Source organism: Chelonia mydas, chromosome 6 (assembly GCF_015237465.2).
Source record: "Chelonia mydas isolate rCheMyd1 chromosome 6, rCheMyd1.pri.v2, whole genome shotgun sequence".
NCBI classification, from domain to species: domain Eukaryota; kingdom Metazoa; phylum Chordata; order Testudines; family Cheloniidae; genus Chelonia; species Chelonia mydas.
Genome location: NC_051246.2, coordinates 4397423 through 4423571, shown reverse-complemented (window position 1 = coordinate 4423571; position 26149 = coordinate 4397423). Strand labels below are relative to the sequence as shown.

Sequence of the window (26149 nt, the reverse complement as noted above, 5' to 3'; positions counted from 1 at the left end):
TGTTTCAACAAATCGTGCAGGCCAAGCTCCCCCGTGTCAGAGCAGGTGGGCCCAGCTGAGCTAATTAAAGGGCTATATCTGGGGCTATAGGGCTGTCTACATTACAAAGAAAACCCTGAGGCACCAGGTCTCACACAACCCAGGTCAACTGGCTCTGGCTCCTGGTCTAAAAATAGCCATGTAGACGTTCCTGCTCGGGTGGGAGCCCAGGCAGCTCTGAGACCACTCCCCAAGTTTCAGAACGCGGGCTCCAGCCCAAGCAGGAATGTCTACATAGCTATTTTTAGCCCAGCAGCCCGAGCCCCAGAGCCCGAGTCAATTGACCCAGACACTGAGACTCAGCGCTACGGGTTTTTCTTTGCAGCACAGACTTAACCATAAAGACCTGTCAGAAGGCAGGAATTGGGGGAGCTGCTGGGGCAGCCCGTGCCAGGGGCGAGGAAGCCATAGAGTTGCGTTAACTCCTCTGGTGGGTCCTGGGACAAGGGGCCAGGTGCCCGGGGAGGTAACCCTGGGGCCAGCATTCCAGAAAGGGAGCAGAGCTGGCTGGGAGCAGGACGCTGGAGGAAGCAGGCTCACCAGAGACCCCTGGGAGGGGAGGCTGTGAAGCCCTAGGACAACGGGTGAGTGAAGAGGCTGGTTTGTTTCAGGTTTGGACCATAAGCCACTGGCTGCACGTTAATTCTTTCAACATCACCTTGGCTCCCATCTCTGTCTGTCCAGCACAACCCGGTGCTGCCTTCTCAGGGAGGGTCACTTCCACACAGGACCCACCGGGTGAGGAGCTGGGGCGAGGATGCAGGAACAGTGCAGAGTCAACGGGGACATTCCTGAAATGGGGAGAGGGAAGTGGGACATGGATAACCTCCACTGCACAGCGTTGAGCCCACCTGCTCTCCCTGCCCAGCTGTGATCTTTCCTTGCCACCTAGAAGCAGCTTTATCGGGGGGAGAGTGAGCCTGGATCCCCTTTCCCATGGCTGGGGGCAGCTGGGGGAATACAGGGAGCTCTAGGTTCCTTCCCCTGAGCGGGGAGCAGCAGATGGAAGCACCGCCCTGTCGCCTTGGCTTGGTGGAGCAGCGTGGAGGGGTGAGAGGTAGTTTGTTTTGTTTTTTTTGGGGGGGGGGGTGAGCACAGATGGCTGTAATTGCTTCCCCCCACAATCCCCAGTTGGAAATGTACCCAATTTTCCACCTTTACGGTTTTGCTCTGTTCACATTTCTGAGCCCCCCCCCCCCCCCCCCCCGCCAGCGATACAGCAAATTTCAAAACAATCTGAGTCAGCATGGGGATTTTAGAGCACGTAAAGCCGTCATCTTTAAAACCCTGCAACTCTATAAATACTTTGTGCATCTGGACTCACAGACGGAACAGCAGAGCTGCCGCTGTGCTAGAATAGAGACCTTTTTAATAGGCAGAGATTATATTAGCTTGCTCCACTGAATACTGCCTGTTCAGCTCATTCTTCTTATCAAGTCACCTTGAGATAAGCAGGTTCAAGCCATATAAACAGTTCAAAATCTGGGCCCAGAGACTCACTGACAGGAGTGACAATGGCACACCAGGATCCAAGGTATGCACACAGTGCCTTTGCCACCCCCCAGGAACCATTTCCTGCTCTCTTCTCTTCCTTGCTACTTTCCTTGGCTTCTTCTGAAAGGTTAGTAGAAAAAAATCTAATCTAGATTCATAGATTCCAAGACCAGCGGGGACCATTGCGGTTATCTAGTCTGACCTTGATAACATAGGTCCTAGAACGGCCCCCAAATCATTTCCAGAGCAGATCTGTAAAACAAACAACCTAACTTGAATTAAAAATTGCCAGTGACGGAGAATTCACCCCAATTCTTGGTGAGTTGTTCCAGTGGTTAATTACTCTCACTGTTAAAAATATACACCTTCTTTCCAGTCTGAATTGATCTAGCTTCAGTTTCCAGCCATTGGATCACGTTAGACTTTTCTCTACTAAATTGAAGAGCCCATTATTAAATATTTGTTCCCATGTAGGTACTTATAGACAGGGATGAAGTCACCCCTTAATTTCTCTTTGTTAAACTAAATAGATAGAGCTCCTAGGATCTATCCCTCTAAGGCAGGTTGTCCAATTCATTAATCATTCTCTTGGCTCTTCTCTGACCCCTCTTCAGTTAATCAACATCCTTCTTGAATTGTGGGCACCAGAACTGGATACTGAATTCCAGCAGCAGTCGCACTATTGCCAAATGTAGAGGTAAAATAACCTCTCTACTCCGATCTGGGATTCGCCTGGATCCCATGAGCTCTTTTAGCCACAGCATCACAGCGGGAGCTCATGTTCAACTGGTTCTCCACCGTGACCCCCCAAACCTTTCCTAGAGTCACCGCTTCCCAGGATAGAGGCCCAAGTTCTGTAATGATGGCCTGCATTCTTTGTGCCTAGATGTATACATTTATATTTAGCTGTATTAAAATGTATGTTGTTTGCTCGCACCCAGTTTACCAAGCGATCTAGAAACTGGTAGTTTCTTGATTCTCTCGATCTGTGTGTGAGAGTGAGAGAATGAGCGTGGAAGCCAGGGTCTGGGTAGTAACGTTGACTAAGGCCACGTCTACACTACAGGTACTATGGCAGCACGGCTATGGTGGTGCAGCTGTGCCGCTATAGTGCCATAGTGTAGATACTTCCTACAGCAGTGAAAGGGGTCTTTCCATCACTGTAGATAATCCACCTGCCCCCAGTGAGGTCAACAGAAGAGTTCCTCCATCGACCTGGCTGCCACGACACCAGGAGTCAGGTTGGCATAGCTACAGCACTCAGGGGTACGAATTCGCGCTGTAGCTTTGTCAACCTAACTTTTAAGCATAGACCAGGTCTCAGTGTATGTCTACACTATGGTGGTTTATTCCGGCATGTCTACGTCGCTGTAGCTATGCCAACATAATCCCACGGGGTAGATGCAGCCTGCAGTGCTGGAAGGGGTGTTCTTGTTGGCATAGCAACACCGCCTCCCTGAACAGTAGCTATGGCAGCAGAAGCATTCTTCCATTCACCGAGATCAGTGGTTCTCCAACTCCATTGCACTGTGACCCCCTTCTGACACTAAAAATTACTCTATGACCCCAGGAGGGAGGATTGAAGCCTGAGACTGCCCAAGTCCCCACCGCCCTGTGCGGGGCGTGGGGCAAAGATGAAGCCCAAGGGCTTCAGACCCTGATGGGGCCTGTAACCTGAGCCCCACCACCCAGGGCTGAAGCCCTCAGGCTTCGGCCCCAAGTGGTGGGGAAGACTAATGTTAGCCCTGGTGGCCCCATTAAAATAGGGTCGCGACCCACTTTCGGGTCCTGACCCACAGTTTGAGCACTGCTGACCTAGATGCAACCCCTCTCGCTGTTAGGTCGGCATAGAGGCAGAGGGAGGTGATTTTTCACACCTCTGAGCAACAGAGTGAAGTCGACCTATGTTTTAAGTGTAGACTGGGCCTAAGTAGGGTGACCAGATGTCCCGATTTTATAGGGACAGTCCCGGTCTTTGAGGCTTTTTCTTATATAGAAGCCTACTAACCCCCACCCCCTGTCCTGATTTTTCACACTTCCTGTCTGGTCACCCTACACCGAAGCAACAGTCTGTGGTTCCACAAGGTGTGACTTCTGCTCCATTACTCCTGGTATTCATTTAGACAGGAGTCATTCTCTGAAGCCGCCGACCGGAAAGACTCCATCTGGCGGGCACGAGTCTAGCCCAGACGCTGAATGAATGTGGTGAAATGAGGCTTAATAACCTGTCACTTCTCTACCAACAAGTAGCTCCTTAATATCAGAAGTGTCCGCTCAGCGTTTGGGGCTCTGAATTTGGGGTGTAAAGCGAAATGCACAGCCCTGGTCCAATGCACATTGGGTGGAGCGGCTCTGAAGGAGGGGAGAGGGGGGCTGTTCCATGCAGTGTGCACTGGAGAGTTTTTAGTTTCATTTTTGGCTGGTCTCTGAGAATAAATCATTGTTGAGCTTCCTGTTTTCATGCCTAGAAGCAGTTTCTGAGGCTGTGGTCCGTCTTCTGAGGAAGCAGCATGGAGGAGACAGTGACAGATCGTCCTCTGGGAACCCTGGAAGACCTGGGAGAAGAGTTTGAGACATTTAAATCCAAACTGAGTGAAATTCAGTTGCAAGAAGGCTCTGGAAACATCCCCTGGAGCACACTGCGGGTGGCAGACCCCAGAGCCCTAACGGAGGAGCTGCTCAGTTGCTCCGAGGATGAGAATGGTGTGGAGGTGACTAGGAAGGTGCTGAGGGCTATAAACCAGGAAGACCTGGCAGAGAGATTGACAAAAACAACGGGATCTGGTAAGAAACAAGACCTGGAGGGATAAAACCCCTTCTCTGACTGTCACTCCTCTGCAACTTTGCTTTGTCCTGTGTGTGTGTGCATGCATGAGCCTAGATAAAATATGGATTTAATTCTTCATATACTTTAGTCATGCAAGAAGGTTCCAGAAAGTACTTCGATTTTAGTACTTCGATTTTAGATGTATTTGTATACGTTTCGGGTAATCTTTACTCCCTCTTCAGCTCCAGGTTTTACTCTTTTCCTTCTCCTGGTTTTCACCAAAAGCAAAAAAACATTTGGATTTTTCGCCTGTTTGTTTACGTCAAGAGATACGTCTCCTCTGCTTAGTGAGCTTTTGTTCTTGCCACGTTTGGTACAAAGCAAAAAATACATTGATGTGGCTACACTGACCCAGCGAAGCTGAGAGTCTGCGTAAACAAAGAAAGGTGAGACTATGTTGCTCGGGCTAAACTACGAAAGTGTGGAATGAATAAGTGTCTCAGAGTGTGGGGGAAGTCAGGGCCCTGCACCACCCACTTCCTGCAATTCACCGTGACTCTCAGCCAGCCAGTAAAACAGAAGGTTTATTAGACCAGTGCTACTCAAAGTGCCGGTCCGCGAGCCATCGGCTGCCGGTCTGCGTGCATGTTGGAAAATAAAATTGCCGGTCTCCCACATCAGATAGCTTGAGAAGCACTGTATTAGACAACAGGAATACAGTCCAAAACAGAGCTTGTAGGTACAGAAAACAGGACCCCTCAGTCAGGTCCCGGGTTCTGGGCCTCCCTCCGTCTCCCCAGCCAGCTCCAAACTGAAACCCCGTCCTGCTGCCTCGCCCAGCCACACACCCCGGCCCCTCCTCCAGCCTTTGTCCAATTTCCCAGGCAGAAGGTGTCACCTGGCCCCAGCCCCCTCCTGGGCTCAGGTTACGAAGGGCAGCCGCCATCCTTTACATGCTGGCTGTCAAGTATCATCCCTCAGTGAAGTCACCCCCTTGTTTCCCATCCCCATCCAGTATCGGTGCAGTACCCCAGGGAAACGGAGGCACGCCCCATGTTAGCGGAAGACAAACTAGTAAAACTCCCATGCAGCATTACCAGGTTAATACTCCCTACTCAGTCACAATAAGATCTAAAATAGGATTTGAAAGCAGAGTGAAAAATCAGAGGTGTCTCACCCACATAAATACACACATATTAATGTGGAATGTTCTTTGTCAATGCTGCAAAACATCCAGATTTGCACTTTGCGGGATGTACTTTAAGAACCAAGAATTCAAGAGAAATTCACTGCACCTGTCAGATTATTTTGCAGAAATTAGAGACTGACTCCCACTCCTGGAGTTGGTTTATTTGTGTGGCTAGGAAAAAAGATGCATTTGAGAAATTAATCAAGAGGATCTTTAAGTACCCACAATGTCTTTCTAGGTGGTTCAAATCCAGACCAGGAATCAGAGACTCACCAAGACCCAGAGATGGTGGGGGAAGAACTTCTTAAAGGTATTTTCTTTTATGAACGTTCCAGGTTCTCAAAAAGAGGACACTGCCAGAGTGGGGAGGGGGAGAGCAGGGGAAAACTGGGGGGGAGGGAGAGAGCTGGGGGCACAGTTGGGGGTGCTGGAGGGGGCATCTGTGGTGGGGGGTACTCACTGGAGGTGGGGGGCAGTGTCACGCCCTGTCACAGTAGCAGGGCAGCTGACGCAAACCCAGGATGCAGCGACAGCCATCAGTTAGCCCCCCCTCCCCCCGCAGGATCCCCCTCCCCAGGGCTGGGAACCAGGGCCTGGGTGGGCAGGGTCTGTCAGCTGTGGCTTGCAGGGGAATGGACCAATCAACAGTGGATGCAAGGAAGGGACGGACCAGTTGGGAAATAGACCAGTCGGGGATCTTTCAGAGCAGCAATATCTGCTCTGCAAAAACCCTGGACATTAGAAAAATCCACCTGGACACTGAAAGGAGGTGGAGGGTTGTATGGGGAGCAGAGGCAGAGCCTGAGAGTCCACCCTTGCACTGGACTTTCTCTCTGCAGAATGAAAATGCAGGAGGGGCCCATATTACTTCAACCTCAGGGCTGCAAGAACAGCTGGGAAGTGATTCTTCTCTTCAACCCAGTGTGACCGGAGTCCCAGGGAAGCCAGCTGAGGTCACTCAATTAGCGTGAGCTGCAAAGAACGGGGCAGACAATCGCCAAAGCTGGTGGATATTCCAATGCTTAGATTCACCAAGCCAGCATAAAACAGCTCCTATAATACCTCACTGGTTACCCAGAACCCAACAACACAGTCCCCTTAAAGTAACCCAGCCTCAGGCCTCCACCCAGACACCCAAGTTAAATATGATTACTGATAATCTTATGCATCATATAAAAAAAGTTCTTCCAGTCCCAGAGGATCATACACATTACCCACTAGGTTAATTAATATTTCAGATCTTACCCAAATACACGCTTACAGCCAATTCTTATTAACTAATCTAAAATTTATTTAAAAAGAAAAGAGAGTGTATAGGTTAAAAGATCAATATATGTACAGACATGAGTGCAGTCTTGACACTCAGATTCATAGCAGAGATGTAGTGAGCTTTGTAGTTGCAAAGAGTTTTTAGAATTTAGTTCATAGGTTATAGTCCAATGTCCAATATCATATTCAGGGTGTTCCAGCTTAGGTTTGTGATCTCAATCTTGCGACTCAAACTTCCCCTGAAGAAGCTTAAGCAGATCTGAGATGATAGGATCAGGACCCAAGGGTCTTTTATATAGTGTTCTAGCAGCCACTCGACCACAGTCCTGGGTGAACAATAGGCTTTTGAAGTAACCTTCTGTTTCCTAAACCTCACCAGTAATTAACTACATGGATCAACATAAGATAATTTATCTATTAAGCAGCATCTAGACAATGACATTATTGCACTCAAGATTCATCTAAATGTTAATATTCCCTTTTGATCTCTGAATCAGTAGCTATAGTGGCAGACAGGAACTGTCTGTTGTGAGGGGGCAAGACCAGATGGCTATAGAAAAGTAGTGGGAGATAGATATATTAGCTCCAGGCTAAACAAATCCCTGGTACCAGGATAAGTTAAATGGCAGCTGCTCCAGGTCAATTAAGACACCTGGGGCCAATTAAGAACTTTCCAGAAGGCAGGGAGAACACTAGGTTGATTGGGACACCTGAAGCCAATCAGGGGCTGGCTGAAACTAGTTAAAAGCCTCCCAGTTAGTCAGGTGGGTGCGCATGTCAGGAGCTGTGGGAGGAAGTTGCGCTGTTGGAGAGACTGAGCAGTACACACCATATCAGGCACAAGGAAGGAGGCCCTGAGACTGTGACCCTTGACTCTAGAGACAGAAGGGCTACGTGGAGGGTCACAGTGAGCCTCTGAGGCTAGCGAAATCCGCCAGGAAACGTGGGTCCCACGGAGGCAAGGACAGAGCTTTGTCACACTGTTTACATGGCTAACATTTAACAAGATGAGTACACACATACAATTAGCGTTACCTCTAATTTCTAACAATATAAGTTTGCATTTCAAAGTTCTAGCCTATCTACCATAGAACGGCCTTAATTACCATTTCTAACATGTCTCTACAGGCTGACTCTGGGTCAATTAACCTGCAGGATGCTTAACCCTTTCTGGTCATGTGTTGCACTTTTTATATAAGATTTGTTACAATTATATAACAGTGGTAGCAACAGTGGTTTGCATGATCATACTCTAATTAGATAACATCACATCTAGTGGGAAAGGATTCCTACCTCCCCAGACCATAAGTAACCTACCCTGCTCCAAGCCTCACTTGCTGCAGGGAAGGTTTTGGTCCAAATTGTTTTTTCTGTTATTATATCTCATAGCTGTGAGATCCTTGCACCAGATAACATGTGCGCCTAGATCCCCTAGGTGGTTTTGAAAATCCTTATAACTGTTAAAGATGTAGTTTCAAAGTTAGCACAACTTGATGCATTTAGCAATTGCCAACTTATTTATTTCCTTGTTTAACAACAATCAGTGAGCTAAGTATGGAGAAACTACCTTAGCAAGCAAACACCCTTGTTTGTACATCTTCGGTTCTCCACCAGCTTGGAACCAATTGGATCCAAACAGAAACACCCGCATTAAATGATGCAGAATTAGGCACAAGTTTTGTGTGCTTTGGGTTTCACATCTCAAGTTGCAAAGAGCTGTCTGAAAGGATTTGCTGCTGTGACTGTCCTTTTATGAGGGAGAAAAGAGCGTGGGGGATGACTCATTGCAAATGTTCAGTGAGAGAGAAGCATAAAATCAATAGAAATTAGGGGCCTAAATATTTTTGAAGATTCTGGGGCAAAGAGTTTATTTTGGTTGGTTGGTTGGGGTTGTTTGCTTTGGTGGGTTGGGTTTGTTGGTTGGTAGGTTGGTTTCTTTAAATTTGCACAAAGAGAACAGAACAGGTTGCAAGGAATAGAAGAGGTAATGGAATAGAACTGAAAAGTTTAGCTTCTTTGATCATTTCTTCATCCATTCATGCTCCAAAATCTTTTACGTGGTTTCTCCCTCTCTTTCGCTCGTGCTTGAAAGTGAAGACCACAGTTTTCACCACCCCTAGTGTGCACCAATGTTCAGTGTCAAAAGAGACTTGCCAAAAAAATTCTATATTTTAAATATCAGTTCTGAAACCTGCTCATGCTTTCACCTCTTTCTGCAGAGAGAAAGAGAGCACTCCAGAACCTCCTGGTCACGCTGAAGATGGAGCAGCACAGAAGCATGAAGCTGGGGTTGAGGGATCTCCAAGAAATAAACCAAGAAAATCTACAGAACTGGATTCCTCGGGCATTAGGGGATTTACCGTGGCATTTTATGAGGAAGGTCATGGCTTTGAATGGGACAGCCAGAAACACGAGCCTTGGGCAGGGAGCACCTGGTGACCAAGCCAGCAGTGCGGAGAACGGGGGACAAGGCGATGGTGGCAATGTTCTTCATCATAGCAACATGGATGCTAGAGCTTCTCTGAACCCCCTCGATGTTCTCTGTGCCATTCTGCTTTGCTCAGACAGTTTCCTACAGCAGGAGATCCTGTCCAAAATGTCCATGTGCCAGTTTGCCCTCCCTCTGCTGCTACCCACCCTCGACACCCCCAAGTGCACCCTACTGCTGTGGGCCATGAGGGACATTGTGAGGAAGTGGAGGCCGCACTCCCTGGCAGAGAGCAGAGGGTTCAGAGAGGAGAGCCTGGTGCTCACGTCAATGCCAACCATTTCCTTTGTGCGGATGGGGAGCTGCAGCTTCTCCAAGTCCAAACTCCTCAATAAGGTTCTCAGCCCCTCCCAGCAGCACCATGATTTCTTCATCCATCATGACATGGAGTCTGGGAATGTCCCTCGGGAAGTTGCAGATGGGCTGGTGGAGATTTCCTGGTATTTCCCTTCGGGGAAGGAGAGCTTAGATCTTTTCCCAGAACCCGTCGCGGTTACAAATCTGCACGGAGACATTGAGTCGTACTGGCTGCAGTTCAGCTTTTTAACAGAGGTCTCCTCAGCAGTGTTCATAGTTACTGAGAGCATCAGTGAGAGACAATATGCACTGTTATCATCTCTGCAGGGCTCAGCCACCGAATTCTACTTCATCCTCAGTGCCCAGGCTGAGAAATGTAGTCAAACTCTGGGTTTCCTTAGTAAATTAGCCCCAGTGCTGAAACTGAACAAATTAAACGTGCTGGAGAAAAGCAACACCACAAATGAGACAGAATTTGTAGAAAATCTCCAGCACACGATACGAAGCATAATGAACTCCTCTAACAAGAGAGTAAACATGGAAGCCGTGGCTACAGCAGCACGTGAATTAGGTGTCCTGGTAGATGAGGACTGTGAGGAATGTCAGAGCGGAAGCGAGTGGGCTAGAGAAATTACCATGAACATGAGAGATGTGGCCAACTGCAAGACAGAAATGCTGAAACTCCAAGGAGATCTGTGGAATACCTTGACTAAAGTTGAAAAAGAGCTGTGCAGAATGAAAGAACAAGGGACTGTCCCTCCTGAAGACTATAAAGTGCAGCTGAAAGAAAAACTGTCAGAGCTTCATGCCCAGCAAAATAATTGTGAGCTTAACGATGGGCTGATTAAATTTATCAATGGACTAGAGCAACTGACTGCAGTCGAAAAACATCACTTCCTCAAATGGCTGAAATATACGCTGGATCACATTGCTAAGGATGAACATTCCAGACTACAAGCTCAGTATAATGCTTTGGCAGGTGACCCACAAAAGCTAGAAGAACTGGGTGAATTCATCTCTGCCGGTTCCCTAGGGGTGGAGCATTTCATGCGTGAGCTGGGGCAGTTGTATGAGGCCGAACACGCAATGGTGAAGGAAGGCAAAATGGCAGAAAACGAAAAGCAATTCACCCGTCTCCCAGGCATAGCAGCTGACCTGATGCTGGAAGGGTTTCCCATGGAGCTGATCGATGGAGATGCCTCCAACATCCCACTGCAGTGGGTGACAGATGTTCTGACCCAGCTCCATGTCAAACTGGGGCAAAAGTCCAGAATGCTGGTTCTAACGGTGCTGGGAGTGCAGAGCACTGGGAAATCCACCCTCCTCAACACCATGTTCGGCCTGCCGTTTGCAGTGAGCAGTGGCCGAAGTACACGAGGAGCCTTCATGTCGCTCATTAAAGTGGCAGAGAACTTTCGGGAGGACCTGGGCTGTGATTTCATCCTGGTGATAGACACAGAAGGCCTGAAAGCCCCTGAACCAGCCAAGCTGGAGGATAGTTATCAACATGACAGTGAGCTGGCCACACTGGTGATTGGACTGAGCGACATAACAATTGTTAACATGGCCATGGAGAAAGTCACCGAAATGCAGGATGTTCTGCAAATTATGGTCCATGCCTTTCTCAGAATAAAGGAAATCAGGCAAAAACCCCAGTGTTTATTTGTGCATCACAATGTCAGTGATATGTCTGCGCATGGACAAAACATGAGGGACAGGAAGCACCTCCTGGAGCAGCTGAATGAAATGACCAAAGCTGCAGCAAAGATGGAAAAACTACACAAAGAAGTGACATTCTCAGATATTATGGACTATGATCCAGAAATACAAGATTGGTACCTCCCCAGCCTGTGGCACGGAGTCCCTCCCATGGCGCCAGTGAACTTGGAATACAGTGAGAGCATGGGGAAGCTGAAGAAACACCTGTTTCAGTTGATAAGGATCCATTCAGTTGAGATTCCTCCCAAAAACGTTCCCCAGTTTATTGAATGGGTGAAGAGTCTGTGGAATGCATTGAAGCATGAGAACTTCTGCTTCAGCTTCAGAAACCCCCTTGCCACGGAGGCCTATAACCAGCTGTCTACCAAGTTTTCTGAACTGGCATGGGAATTCCAAAAGAAGATGCATCTCTGGCTGTCCGAACAAGAAACTTTCATCCAGAATCAGGCACCAGAGGAACTGGAGAGCGAGATCTTCACCCAGTTAAGTCGGGAAAGCCAGCAGAAACTGCAGCATGAAGAAGACAAGATTTTTGAGTGTTTGGAAAAATATATAAAAGGTGGAGCAACAGCCACGCATATGTTAGAGATCAAAGAAGATTTTGTCAGGAGCACAAAAAGCACGACAGCTACGTTTCACCGTTATTCACACCAACAGCTGGAGAGAGCAAAGAACAATAGAAAGCGCCATGGTAGGTATTACAATAGCGAGGCTGAGTTCAGGAAAATAATTGAACAAGAGGTTGACAAGCTTCTGGAAGACTGCAGGAGTCGCGAGCGTAAACTGAACAATGAGGAACTGGAGCGGGAATTCCAGGCAATGTGGAGAGGGGTGTTGTCCGAGTCAACGTTATTTTCTTCAATGAAGCGAACCATTTTTCAAGAAATGCAAAGCCTGCTGGAAGAGGACCTGGAGATTCGAGGGAGACTGATGCCTCAAGAAGCTGGGAGCTTGCTACATTATTCAATGAGTTCTTTCACAATGAAAAAAGAACACTTAGATTTGGCATGGTCCGAAACTTTGAAGGAACTGTTCACAAAGGAAAACTGGCGTAAAGCAGAGGAACTTGCTACATCCTTAATGCACCAGTGCTCTGCTTACATTGATGAGAAAGCAAATTCCAAAGCAGACTATGATGAAATCTATTGCAGAGAATTGCTGTGTATGATCAATGAGAGACTCCAACAGGAGGATGTTTCAAAACTTCACACTAGTGGCTGCTTTGAAGTTGACCTGAAGCTTCACATTTTGGGAGAAGCTGCTCGTGTGTTTCAAGAAATCCATGATAATTTTATGAAAGAAACGGACCCTCAGAAAAGTCAGAAGAAACTTAAACTTCAGTATTTCTCCATCCTGAAAGATCTTTACTTTGACAAAGAGGTAAGTCACAAGAGAGCCAGGGATTTCTGTGACCAGTGCCTGAAGCCTGCCCTGGTGGACTATATGAATAAGAGGCTAGGAATAGCAATATCAGATGACATTCTCAGAAGTGGACAGTCCATTGATTACGCCAGCCGAGGCTTTTTCCAATTTACCACACAGAAAAAATTGTTGGAGGAAAATGATTTTTACAACTATGTGAGATATATTGAAAACTATGAAGATTTTGTGAAAACCGGGATACAGAGACACCTGGTTGATCACTACAGTGAGAACGAAGGCCTGGAAGATTTGGAGAGAGAGATTCTATCCACTGTAATAGAGAGAGTCAGGGGCGCTCTGGAAAACTCCGAAGATAAGGCTAACACAGTCTTGGCCTTTATAGACAACTTTTGCAAAGTGCTGAAGAAAGATCTGGTCATTTCCAAAGACAGCTTAGTGGGGATACGGTTTATAAACACAGTTAACACTGGGAAATTCACTGCTTTTATTCAGACTTCCCTTTCTCAACTGGAGCAACAAATCTTAGCTGAATTTAAAAATTTGGAAACTGAGTCTAAACTCTCCCTTCTGTCAGTGAAGCCCCAGGATGAAATCTTCAAGCGAGTGTTTGGCTGTGGGAAGCAGTGTCCATTCTGTAAAGTCCCGTGTGAGGCAGTAGGTACTGATCATAAGGAGCATTTTGCATCGGTACATCGGCCTCAAGGATTAGGGACGTACCACTGCATTGAAACAAACATACTAGTTTATGAATTATGCTCCTCTGCTGTGGTTTCCAATTGCATATTCCAGTGCCCGGAGACACAATGGAAGGATCATCCTTTTAAAGATTATCGCACTATTTTTCCCAACTGGCGCATCCAGCCGGACCCCAGCATCAACGCCTCTGATTACTGGAAGTTTGTTTTTAAGGAGTTCAATCAAGAATTTGCTGAAAGGTATCATGCTGAACCAGCTGATCTCCCAGGGGACTGGGAAAAAATAACCAAAGAGCAGGCTCTGGAGAGCCTGGAGGAAGCATTCAAAATGAAATAACCAACACGCTGAGAAAATCCATGTAAATGGCAGTGCATTCGATTCGGCAGAACAACAATCGGTAACTTCTGGTACTTGTTTAATATTCTTTAAAAGTGTGTGTGTTTGTAATCTGTGGGAAATATGGAAAACTCCGGTACAATTTGCAGCTTTCAAATGGAGACTGAAAGCAAGAAAACTGGTTTTATTTTGCATCACGAAACTATGTGATACATCAAAATAGGAGTGCAACATCATCTTTCAAGGTGTGGCGTGACAGCATTGTGCATCCCCAAGGTTCACCGTCTCCCGATAAGCATCAAACGTGCTCCAGTGGCCAATAAAAAGCTGTTTTTGTCTAACTGACAATCCTGAAAAACCTCAGCCCGGGCTCTATGAGTTGTTCCCTTCTCACATCTCATCACCAGGGAAAGATTCTGCAGAACAAGTTAGGCCTGGTCTACCCTTAAAACTTATACTGGCGTAACTGTGTTGGTCAAGGGTATTAAAATAAAAAAACACACCCACATATGACATAGCTATGCTGGGGGAAAACCCAGTGTAGATGCAGCAATGCCAACAGAAGAGCACATCTGTGGTTGTGGCTAACATTGTCCAGGGAGGTGGCATTCCTACACCAGCAGAAAAATGGAAACATCAGCATACGGTGCGTCTACACTGTGCCGACATTGGCTCTGTAGCGTAGCCAAAGCCTTCGTTACAACTGTGCAACTCATTCTCTAATGGGTTGCAGGCCCTGTGTACGCTTGAAAGGTTTGTGAGACATCTGCACCAGCATAGCTGTATTGGCCAAGTGTACTCGGTTTATACCACTAAGAAAGTCCTCTTGCTAGTGTAGCTTGTACCAGATCCCCAAGCAAAAGAAGGGTTTTTTGCCAGCATAGCTACATCAGCAAAAAAAATGCTACCACGGCTCCACAATTATTTATACCCCTGCCGAGCCGGCACCAATATGTGTCTGAGCTGGGAATCACCCTCCTAGCTTGGCATCCAGACGTAGCCTCCAATACACCAAAGGAACAGGCCAGTCCTGTAAAAAAGTGTAAAAACTTTTACACTCCATTTATACAGCAGATCTATGCATTTATCAACTACCTCTAAGCTCCCTGTTTTAGATGTAATCAAATCTTAATTGTCCAAATCCTAGCTAACACGTTCTTGCTTATCCAAATTGGAGGCATCTCCTAAACTTTGACATAAATTCTGATAGTACAGAGTACTTAATATTTGCAGCGCTGAACTGCTCAAGAAATCCAGAGGATAGAAGTTCTGGTCCAGGACAGAACTAAACTTCACAGACGTAGAGTGTTTGTGACGCGGAGTTTGACAGAGCTCTTATACTCAGCAGGGTTGAAATTCTGGGTTTCTCTCCCTTTTTAATCAGCCAGCACTGGGAAAGCAGATCAGTCTCTCTATAGTCACGAGTGTAAAGATGTCAAAGCTGACTAGGTCTGCTCACCTGATTGTCCAGTGCTTTTGGCCATGAGTTAAATGCAATTGTAATACACAGGTTTTATTAAAATATAGTTAATAAAATGTGTGAAATGCTGTCTCGTGTGCACTGTGAAACGGTCCTACTTTAATCTTGGAAAACGTAGGCCACTTCACTCAATTCCTCCTTTTTTTTTTTTTTTGATAACGAAAGTCCAAGTAAACCAAAGTCTAAACAAAAGTCCAGCTCAAGCAAGGTTCTCCACGAAGGGTCTGTTCATCTTCCACCTCTTCTCTTGGAGTGTAACCACGACACATATGCTTGGTCCCTCAGAGACGAAGCAGAACTTCCATTCACCCTCTTCCATGAGTTCCAGCCTTGGGCCCTGGCCCTCACAATGTTCGTTGTCTAACTGTAGTGTATAGGAGCCTCCCTTTCAATAAACTTGTAGAGCTGCTATCACATTCTCAGTGGACTCCCTGTTGTCATTTCCAAGCTGATGAATCTGAAATCTTCTGATATAATACGGAGTGCATGGGCATTTAAATAGATAAATAGATCTGGTGTCTCTGTGGTTCCTTCATACGACTTCTGTTGTGCAAAGAGCGAAAGGCCCGGAATTTGGAGGCGAGGATGGGATCCTGTCCAGGAATATGGCAGACTGCAGGAGCCCAGTGAAACTGAACAATATTTCCGCTTTTAAGAACAGAATCCAAAAGAAAACAAGACACCGTATAACTATCCGGCTGGATTAAGAACGTTGGCAGAACATTATCGTATTTAGGTCGACTTACCACAGCGTCTTCACAGCGCTGAGTCGACTGCCGACGCTCCCCCGTCGATTTCGCTTGCGCCTCTCACAGCAGTGGAGTACTGGAGTCGACAGGAGAGCGCTCGGGGATCGATCGATCGCTTCCCGCTGATCCGGCGGGTAGTGTAGACCTGCCCACAGTGCAATAGGAATGCTTAGTGTTGTGCCAGAGGGATTTTAAGTGAGGTACACGTTCCTGGCATGGAGAGCAGGACATGGTTTCTGCAAGCAGAGTGCAATTGGAAGCCATCAGCAATTGCACGTACAAATTGGGTGACTGTGTGAGAAAGTTGGGATGAGTGGGAACGAGGGTGGGTGGGTGGAGGAGAGATACGAGATGGTCCCCACACATCCCATTGTAGGCTTGAGTAAACTTGCAGATAGCTTGATTTGAGCACAAGGTTAAACTGTAAACAAGGGTGTGAGAGGCTGTGTGCTGGAGACGGTGTTTTCCAGCTACTTGCGATAACTGGGACCAGCCGGAACAGATATGCTTAAAATATACATAAGAATGGCCACACTGGGTCAGACCAAAGGTCCATCTAGCCCAATATCCTGTCTTCCAACAGTGGCCAGTGCCAGGTGCCCCAGAGGGAATGAACAGAACAGGTAATCATCAAGTGATCCGTCCCCTGTCGCCCATTTCTGGCAAACAGAGGCCATTGATGGACCTATCCTCCATTAACTTATCTAGCTCTCTTTAGAATACGGTTATAGTTTTGGCCTTCACAACATCCTCTGGCAAAGAATTCCACAGGTTGACTGTGCGTTGTGTGAAGAAATACTTCCTTTGGTTTGTTTTAAATCTGCTGCCTATTCATTTCATTTGGTGGCCCCTAGTTCTTGTGTTATGAAAAGGAGTAAATAACACTTCCTTCTTTACTTTCTCCATACCAGTCATGATTTTATAGACCTCTATCATATCCCCCCCTTAGTCATCTATTTTCCAAACTGAAAAGTCCCAGTCTTATTAATCTCTCCTCATATGGCAGCTGTGATAAATGAAGGGGGATGGGGGTAGCTCCCTTTTATGGACACCCAGCCAGCCAGTTAGCTATAAAATTCCTCTTGGTAGCTGTTCTCTTCTTGCTTTACCTGTAGAGGGTTAACAAGCCCTGACCAAAATAGTGGGCACCTGACCAAAAGAGCCAATGGGAGGGCTAGAACTTTTTAAAATGGGGGAAAAAACCCTTCCCTTTGCCTGTGTGTTGTGGTTCTCCGGGAAAGAGGGGAACAGGGAGCAGTTATGCTGTGAGAAGCTTTAAGCCAGCTATGAAAAACCATCAGATCCTACCTAAACTGAACCCCAGAAATGTAAGTAAATTCAGGGAATGCCTAGGAAGATGTGATTAGGATTATTTCTTTTAGTTTTCATTGTGGACTCCTCTGTATTAACTCCAGATGCTTTTGTTTTGCTTGTAACCTTTAAGCTGAACCTCAAGAGAGCGATCTTGATGCTTAATTTTTGTAACTTTTTTTTAAGATCTAGCAAAAAGCCTAAGTTCCAGATGTATTTTCTTTTTAATAAAATTTATCTTTGTTAAGAACAGAATTGGATTTTTGGTGTCCGAAGAGGTTTGTGGATATGTTTCATTAGCTAGTGGCAACAGCTGATTTCCTTTGTTTTTCTTTCTCAGCTCTTCCCCGGAGTGCGGGTGAAAGGGCTTGAGGGTACCCCACAGGAAGGAATTCCCAAGTGCGCCTTTCTGGTTTCAAGGGGGTTTTTTTGCATTTGGGTGGTGGCAGCATCGACCCATCCAAGGTCAGAGAGAAACTGTAACCTTGGGAGTTTAATACAAGCCTGGAGTGGCCAGTATTAATTTTTAGAATCCTTGCGGGCCCCCACCTTCTGCACTCGGAGTGCCAGAGTGGGGAATCAGCCTTGACAGCAGCCGTTCCATACCCCTAATAATTTTTGTTGCCCTTTTCCAAACCTTTTCCAAGTCTAATATATCTTTTTTGAGATGGGGCAACCAAACCTGCACGTAATGTTCAAGATGTGGGCGTACCATGGATTTATATGGAGGCAATATGATATTTTCTGTCTTAGGTGTCACAAGGTGAGGACACAAGCAGTTGGTCCTTCCACCATCTGCAGAGTGACTGGTCCTTACATGAGCAATATGATGTCCAAACCAACTAGATTCAAGAAGTAGTAACTAGCAAAAACGTCAATAAATTGTGAAGTGTGAGACATGATTTGGAACTATGTTATCACCCTGTACCTAACCCCCGCTGCCTAATAAAGTAGGCTCAGTGACAAGCTGGAGTCGAACTGAGTTTTTGGACCCCAGAGAACTGGACGGAGCATTCTCCCGGAACAGGATGAGGTGTTCTAGATAACCTGAGTAGAAAAAGATCTCAGAGGGAATCCTAGCACCCCCAGCCGCTTCTAATTCCAAACATCAAGTCCAGACTCTCACAACATATCCTACACCTAACCAGGGCAGAGGTGTCAAAAATAAATGTGTGTTAACATTGCCGGAGACAGAGTTCAGACTTTGCATTAGAATGCGAGCTAGCAGAATGCGATGTGCGCATTGTCTCTTTTCATCTGTTGATCGTTCATGGGACTTTGTTCTGGCAGCGCACCCAGGCGGCACTAGCTTAACGTGACGTGTGGGTGGTATGGTAAGTTAAGTTAACCATGTGTCCTTTAACTAGACATTTCCTTTTTTAATCCCTGGAATTGCATGGGCGGGTTTTGCACTTAAGTGACCTTAGCTCCAAACAAGGGTTTCCATGGTAGGATCCCTGATTCAAATAGGAAATAAAATCAGCAGAGAGGATCCTTCCCAAATCCAGTTCCAGGAACAACCCTTAAAAGAAAAGGTAGAAAGGGTGAGCAAGGCTATCTATAGCAGAAGAGGAGAAATAAGTGAGAGAGGACAGCTAAGATATGAGGATACAGGAAAAGACTGGCCAGGTTAACTTCAGACAGGAGATGAAGAACCAGGTTCTCCTTTCCATGACCCCAGGTGTAAATCCAGAGTGACTCCACCCATGCCAGTGGAGCAGGGCCAGATTCTGATCTCTGACTCCAGTGTAAATCTGGAGTGACCCCACGGAGGTCAATGGGAATAGGAAAGGGAGAAGGGAGTGAAGAGAGGACAGAGAACATCCAGTCTGCAGCACACAGGACAGTTAGCTGGCCCAGATGCTGGAGAAATATGCATGGGGAAATGGAGGGAAGAATTTACCCATAAGGCCATGAGTTTGGATGGTGCAGAGGACAAAATACATTAGACATGGAAGGAGACTTTAGTAGACATTCCAATTCACTTTGGTTGGAGGGTGAGTGTTGGGACATAAACAACTGAGGCAGGGGAGGAACATCTAAGTACGGTACTGCCGCCTGACGTCAGTCACCACTGCGGGTACCCTGATGCTTTTACACAGCCAATAAGAGGGGCTAAAATCGGGAGTAGCAGGCTCCATTTTTGAACAGATCTTGATTTAGAACAAAGAAAAGCGAATTTCTAACTTTGCCGTTCCCCTCTTCGCTCACTGACAGGAGGAAGTTCAACACACAGCTGAAGACGCCTGGCCAGGGTGACTCGTAGCTGCAGCCAAACAGGACAAGAAGTATTGGAAGAAATCAACTCTGGCCATGAAAACAAAGAGCCCTTCTGAAAGGACAGTTCAGCTGGGGACCAGAGCAGCTGGGGACAGCACATGGGCATTTCCTGGTGCCGTTGTAAAACGGCTGCAAACGCAGTCAGGAAGGAGCAAAAAGCTTCCCTTTTGGTAGCTGATACAGCAAAGTTCAGTGGCCCCTAAGGAACAAAATTCATCTATGGGACAAACCACAGAGCAGACACTCCCTCTCCTTCCCCTTTTCACACACTACTCTAATTGTTTTCTACTCAGGAATTCAGTTCCTGCTGCTGCTCTGTCAGAGAGACCAGGGACATCCTGTCAAACCAGTTGCAAAGACACATGTTGAATATCACAGAAAAGGATCATAGAACATCAGGGTTGGAAGGGACCTCAGGAGGTCATCTAGTCCAACCCCCTGCTCAAAGCAGGACCAACCCCCAACTAAATCAACACCCAGCTGCTGATGCTGACCCAGAGTTTGGAGGCCTCTCCTGTGCCCCCGCGACCCTGAAGAGGGATTCTCAAACTAGGCATTCCCCTACCTTCCTCACCGGTGTGGCCCCGCAGGAGTTCTCTGCGCACAAGTAGGACAAAGGACAGCAGGTTGGAACATGGTGCGAATGTCCAAGGGGTTAGGGCACTCCCCTGTGGTATGAGTAGGCTTGGAAGGACGAGACTTCTGTCAGTAAACAGCGATTTCGCCATACGCACACAAGCCGACAAAAATATATTTCCATCGATGGTCATTGAAATTTACAGACAAACGTTGCATGAAAGCTTATTAGGGCTTGATTTGAGGCTGGTTACTTTGTACATTGTGACATGGGATGTTGATAATTTTGTTTGAAGAGTTATAAAGTTTTAACTTTTTGAACCTTAACCTCAACTGTCATTAAATAATTATTGTTTGACCCTCTCCTACCGTCCAACCCCGCATGATTCCCCAGAAATATGAAAATGTAACTGGATAAAAATCAGAAAAAATGCTTAAAAACAAACAGCAATATTAACCGTCAAAATTGTTTAAAAATATATATATCCAGATCTGCCAAGTTGAGGTGCAGAAGATCAGGGTTCGAATTCCTGCTGCAAATCAAGCACAGCTGAGATTTGAACCTGGTACTCCTACATGCTATGGGGCCGGGCTAACCCCATGGCTCTTCTGGGTTGGAGTTTTCTTGGTCATCCCTGTTGAACCTGTTCTATGTTGTATAACGAGGTAAATGGCTGGGATGATTTAGTTGGGGCTGGTCCTGCTTTGAGCAGGGTATTGGACTAGACAGGGGTGAAAGTCAGTCTAGGGACTTACCGGTATGGGGCTGGGCTGGGGCTGGCTCTGGCCCCTGGAAGGGGCAGGGCTGAAGGGGCGGGGCTGGGGGAGGTCAGAGCCGGCAAGTGTCTTCTTCCCCCTCCCCGGGGTAACAGCGGCAGCCGGGGGCTCTGGCAGCGGTTTAAAGGGCCCTGGGCGGTAGCGGCGGCCGGAGCCCTGGGCCCTTTAAATCATCCCCGGAGCCCTGCCATTGCTTGCCCAGGGCTCCGGCAGCAGGGCTCCGGGGACGGGGCTCCAGCCACCACTACCGCCCCGGGCCCTTTAAATGGTCCCCGGAGCCTGCTGGGAGCCGCAGGTCCTTTAAATTGCACCTGCGGAAGCCGATCCACCCCGGTACGGTGCACTGGCTCTTGTCGGTACGCCGTAGCGGGGCGTACCGGCTTACTTTCGCCTCTGGGACTAGACGACCTTCTGAGGTCCCTTCCAACCCTGATATTCAATGAGGCTGTGAAATATTCACTGGGGCTGAGAAGGAGCAAGGCTCCGTGGCCCTGCGATTAGCGCATTCACCTGGGATACGACAGACCCAGGTTCCCGTCCCTCGGCCGTTTAATGATTTGTACAAAGCAGAGCAGCTCCAACAGGAGGGATTGAGACAAGGCCAACGCGGAGTTGCCAGCAGCGTCCTGGTGAGAGCACAGACCTGCAGTGTCAGAGCCCCCTGGTCAAGTCACTGCTCCTATGACTAGTAAATTACCTGTCACCGCAGGAGAGACTGGCTGCGACCCGCCCTGCTCCCATGAACGAGCTGCCCTTATCCTCCTGGGGGACGCCCACAGCACCAGGGCAAACGTTCAGGTTAAAACTCACTTCGATTTTGCCGGTCGGGGCGGGGGGATTAAACGTGGTTCCCCTCGCAGTGTGACCGAACAGCAATAGGCCCAGCCTCAAGAAGCCCAGAGGGCGGGGGTCAGGGCAACCGAACCCTCAGCCGCGTACCTCAGTGGAGCGGTCTGTCTGCAGGAGGGAAAGGGCAAGTCTTTGGTGGGCTGGAGTCTGAGCCGGGGGCCTGTTTCCGGCTGGATCCCCTCCAGAGGGGCAAGGGTAGAGCTGAAATCCTGCAGCTGGTGTTTGGGGGCACAGGCCTGGGAGAGCTGGGGTCTGCGGGGCGCTCTGACGGTTGAGACCACCCGGGACGGAGAGGGATTTAGTTGGTTTTTTCCCAGTGGGGGGAGGGGAACGTTAATTTTAAAAGGATCCCCTAGAAAACTGGATGGTTGAACACGGGCCTGTTGCTGCCCTGTGGGGGAGTCTGATCCCTCTGCGTGGGGGGAGGGGAGGGGCAATGGAGAGCTGCGAGGCAAGGAACCGCGGACATGCAGGTGGTGGCTGGGGGGCTGCATGGCGGGGGGGCTTGCACAAGGGAGGCAGGCTGCAGCGGTGCTGACTGACGCAGGGGGAGCTGTGGCCAGTGGGGAGCGCAGGGTTGCCCGGGAGGTCGGCCCTGGAGTTCGGTGCTGTCAGGGGCACAGCTGTAGGTGTGGCGGGGGGGGGGGGAACAATTGCTGTGGGCTAACAGGGGGCCCAGAGATCACAGATAGGATCAGCACTGTTCAATATTTAGTTAATGGCCCAGGATTACAGGGTGAAGAGTGAGAGGGGAAATTTACTGACGCTACCAAATTGTTTTGGTGTGGGAGGATTGTGAAGGGCTCCAGGCTAAAAGATGCAGATAACTGGGTAACGGGACGGCCGGTGAAATGCAGTGCAGAAAGGGTGAGATTACACAGGGGAAGGAACTGTTTCAACGGCGCGATAGGACAATATCAGAAAGCCAAACTAACCAAAATCCTGGCTGAGGAGAGACTCCATCTACGGGACACAAGAGGGAGCCATTGCCCCATCCAGCCATCCCTTCCCTAACCCAAAGCAGAGACAGGCTATAAATAGGTTTGAAAGTACTAGATTATTATCAGTAAATGTGGGTAAATGTCGATTTCACCCCACCCGCACAAACCGGTGGAAACATATTTCCATCCATAATCATCAACATTTACAAAGAGGCAAAGTAAGAAAATTCCTGCCCGAGCTTTATCAGAGTTTGATTTAAGGCTATTGACTTTGCACATTGTGACATGTGATGTTGACCATTTCTGTTTTAATGGTTATAAAGCTTTAACTTTTTGCATCTCAACATCTACTGTCTTTATATAATCACTGTCTGACCCCCGCTGTTGTCTGGCCCTCCCCCAAAATACCCTCGCAATAGTGAAACCTCAAATTGATAAAAATCACCAAAAATCCATCAAAATTATTTTAAAAAACTCCAATTCTGCCAAGCCTACTTAAAGTCGACTTCCCTTTTCCCCATATAACTTCATTTAATCACAGTAGTTTATTCCATCTAGTTCCCTATTTTTCCCTCTACTCTATCGGGCAAAATAGTATAATATCTTAATATTTGACATCTATACTTCAATTCACTCATTCACAGACAGGGAAAAAGGGAAGTCTCTTCAATCTACACCAGTGGTACATTCTGGTGCAAGGCTGCAGATATTGACTTTCCTCGGGCTATTTAGAAAGTCTTAAGAAACCCCACAATTAGATGTCTGAGGGGTTTTTTAATTCTTTCAGGCCTCTGTCCTGCCTTTTCTAGAAGATCTTGATGGCTGAGCAATTCTTAAACAGTTTGAATTTAAATAACAACAATAACTAAGAAAGATGTCAAATAATTGCCACAATTGGGATTATTTAATCAGAGATTATTAGTCAAAAATTAACAGCAGAATACAGAAAGGAAAAGTATACGTAAGAGTGGCCATACTGGGTCAGACCCATGGTCCAGCTAGCCCAGTATCCTGTCTTCTGACTGTGGCCGGTGCCAGACGCTTCAGAGGGAACGAACAGAACAGGGCAATTTCAAGCAATTCATCCCCTGTTGTCCAGTCCCAGTTGCTGGCAGTTGGAGGCTTAGGGACACCCAGAGCACGGGGTTGCATCCCTGACCATCTTGGCTAATAGCCATTGATGGACCTATCCTTCGTGAACTTATCTAATTTGTTTTAACCCAGTTATACTTTGGCCTTCACAACATCCTCTGGCGAGGAGTTCCACCGGTTGACTGTGCATTGTGTGAAGAAGTACTTCCTTTTGTATGTTTTAAACCTGCTGCCTATTGATTTGATCGGGTGCCCCCTAATACTTGTGTTATGTGAAGGGATAAATAACACTTTGCTATTCACTTTCTCCACACCAGTCATGATTTTATAGACCTCTACTATATTCCCCTAGTCTTCTTTTTTCTAAGATCCTCATCTTTTTAATCTCTCCTCAAATGGAAGCTGTTCCATACCCATAATCATTCTTGTTTTTCTTCTCTGGACCTTTTCCCATTCTAATATATGTTTTGGGATGGGGTGACTAGCACTGCATGAAGTATTCAAGGTGTGGGCGTACCATGGATTTATATAGAGGCAGTACGATCTTTTCAGTTTTATTATCTATCCTTTCCCTAATGGTTCCTAACATTCTGTTAAGCTTTTTTGACTGCCGCTGCACTCTGGATAGATGTTTGCAGAGAACTATACTAAACCAGTCTGGACAACAGTTTAGCAGCATTGGATTCTTCCAGCTAGCTCCTAAAATTATGTCCCCTTATATACTGGTGTAGAACAAAGACAATCCTTTCTCATGATTTGATTTGATTTTGAATCAATAAGCCAATGACAGCTGTAATTACATAATTACCACTAGGAAAATTTGCAATCAAAATTAGCTTTTAAGGCTTAGACATTAATCAGTAGATTACTGGTTAGCTGTTACATTGATTTCAGAACACATCTGCTACACCAGATGTTCCTTGTCCATTTTGTCCATTATGAATCTTACCAATTACAGTACATTTATGTATATTCCTTATCAATTACACTATTTTGTCTATTACAGCGCACTTCTATAGAAACAGGAATCCCTTTATAGACTATGCGGCTTTCCAGAAAAGAGACAAAGGAAATGACCTGTGGACTGTGAACCTCTTTTCATGGCATCTGATTTACATAATGGATTCATGCATTCCAAGGCCAGAAGGGACCATTGTGATCATCTAGTCTGACTTCCTGTGTAACACAGGCCGGAGAACTGCCCCCAAATAATTCCTAGAGCAGATCTTTAGAAGAAACATCCAGTCTTGATTTAGAAATTATCAGTGAGGGCGAATCCACCACGACCCTGGGGAAATTGTTCCAATGGTTAATTACTCTCACTGTTAAAAATCTACGCCTTATTTCCGGTCCAAATTTTTCTAGCTTCAACTTCCAGCCATTGGATTGTGTTAGACCTTTCTCTGCTAGATTGAAGAGTCCATTATTAAATATTTTTCCCCCTGTAGATAGGTATAGACTGTGATCAAGTCACCCCTTAACCTTCTCTTTGTTAAGCTAAATAAATTGAGCTCTTTGAGTTGGTCACTATGCGGCAGGTTTTCTAATCCTTTGATGATATAATGGATATAAACTGGCCATCAGGAAGTTTAGACTTGAAATTAGACAAAGGTTTCTAACCATCAGAGGAGCGAAGTTTTGGAATAGCCTTCCACGGGAAGCAGTGGGGGCAAAAGATCTATCTGGCTTTAAGATTAAACTCGATAAGTTTATGGAGGAGATGGTATGATGGGATAACATGGTTTTGGTAATTAAATATTCATGGTAAATAGTCCCAATGGCCTGTGATGGGATGTTAGATGGGGTGGGATCTGAGTTACCCAGGAAAGAATTTTCTGTAGTATCTGGCTGGTGAATTTTGCCCATATGCTCAGGGATCGCCATATTTGGGGTCAGGAAAGAATTTTCCTCCAGGGCAGATTGGAAGAGGCCCTGGAGGTTTTTCACCTTCCTCTGTAGCTTGGGGCACGGGTCACTTGCTGGAGGATTCTCTGCTCCTTGAAGTCTTTCAACCACGATTTGAGGACTTCAATAGCTCAGACATAGGTGAGAGGTTTTTCGCAGGAGTGGGTGGGTGAGATTCTGCGGCCTGCGTTGTGCAGGAGGTCAGACTAGATGATCATAATGGTCCCTTCTGACCTTAGTATCTATGAATCTATGATTCTCATGGCTCTTTTCTGACCCGTCTCCAACTTATCAGCTGAGAAGTTAACAGCATCTGTTCAACCATCCATTATTTTATCAGCTGCAAAAGATCTCTGTAACCAAGTCATTATGACAGGAAACGTTGGTTAGAGCAATTCCTGATCAGCAAAACGCATCTTACAGTAGATGATTTTAATTAACCGCAGGAAACGCCTGCCACATACCAATTACAAGTGACCCTTTTCTTGGTATCTAGACTAGGTCAGCTAAAG

The 26149-nt window shown here is 46.8% G+C and overlaps 1 protein-coding gene across 4 annotated transcripts; it reads left to right on the top strand.

The window, feature by feature from the left end:
* Positions 1-3529: 3529 nt before the first annotated feature.
* LOC102941079 (up-regulator of cell proliferation-like) lies at positions 3530-15571 on the top strand. Of its 4 annotated transcripts, none has more exons than XM_037898931.1 (4): positions 4195-4317; positions 4543-4746; positions 5728-5799; positions 8978-15571. In XM_037898931.1, exons 3-4 carry the CDS (start codon positions 5775-5777, stop codon positions 13675-13677), a joined length of 4725 nt encoding a protein of 1574 aa, XP_037754859.1. In that variant the 5' UTR covers positions 4195-4317; positions 4543-4746; positions 5728-5774; the 3' UTR covers positions 13678-15571. The 4 variants fall into 4 exon arrangements, with proteins under 4 accessions (XP_037754858.1, XP_043404767.1, XP_037754859.1 ...); XM_043548833.1 differs by lacking the exon at positions 4195-4317 and adding an exon at positions 6329-6495 and having other exon boundaries at positions 4325-4746; XM_037898930.2 differs by lacking the exon at positions 4543-4746 and having other exon boundaries at positions 3530-4317.
* Positions 15572-26149: the final 10578 nt, after the last annotated feature.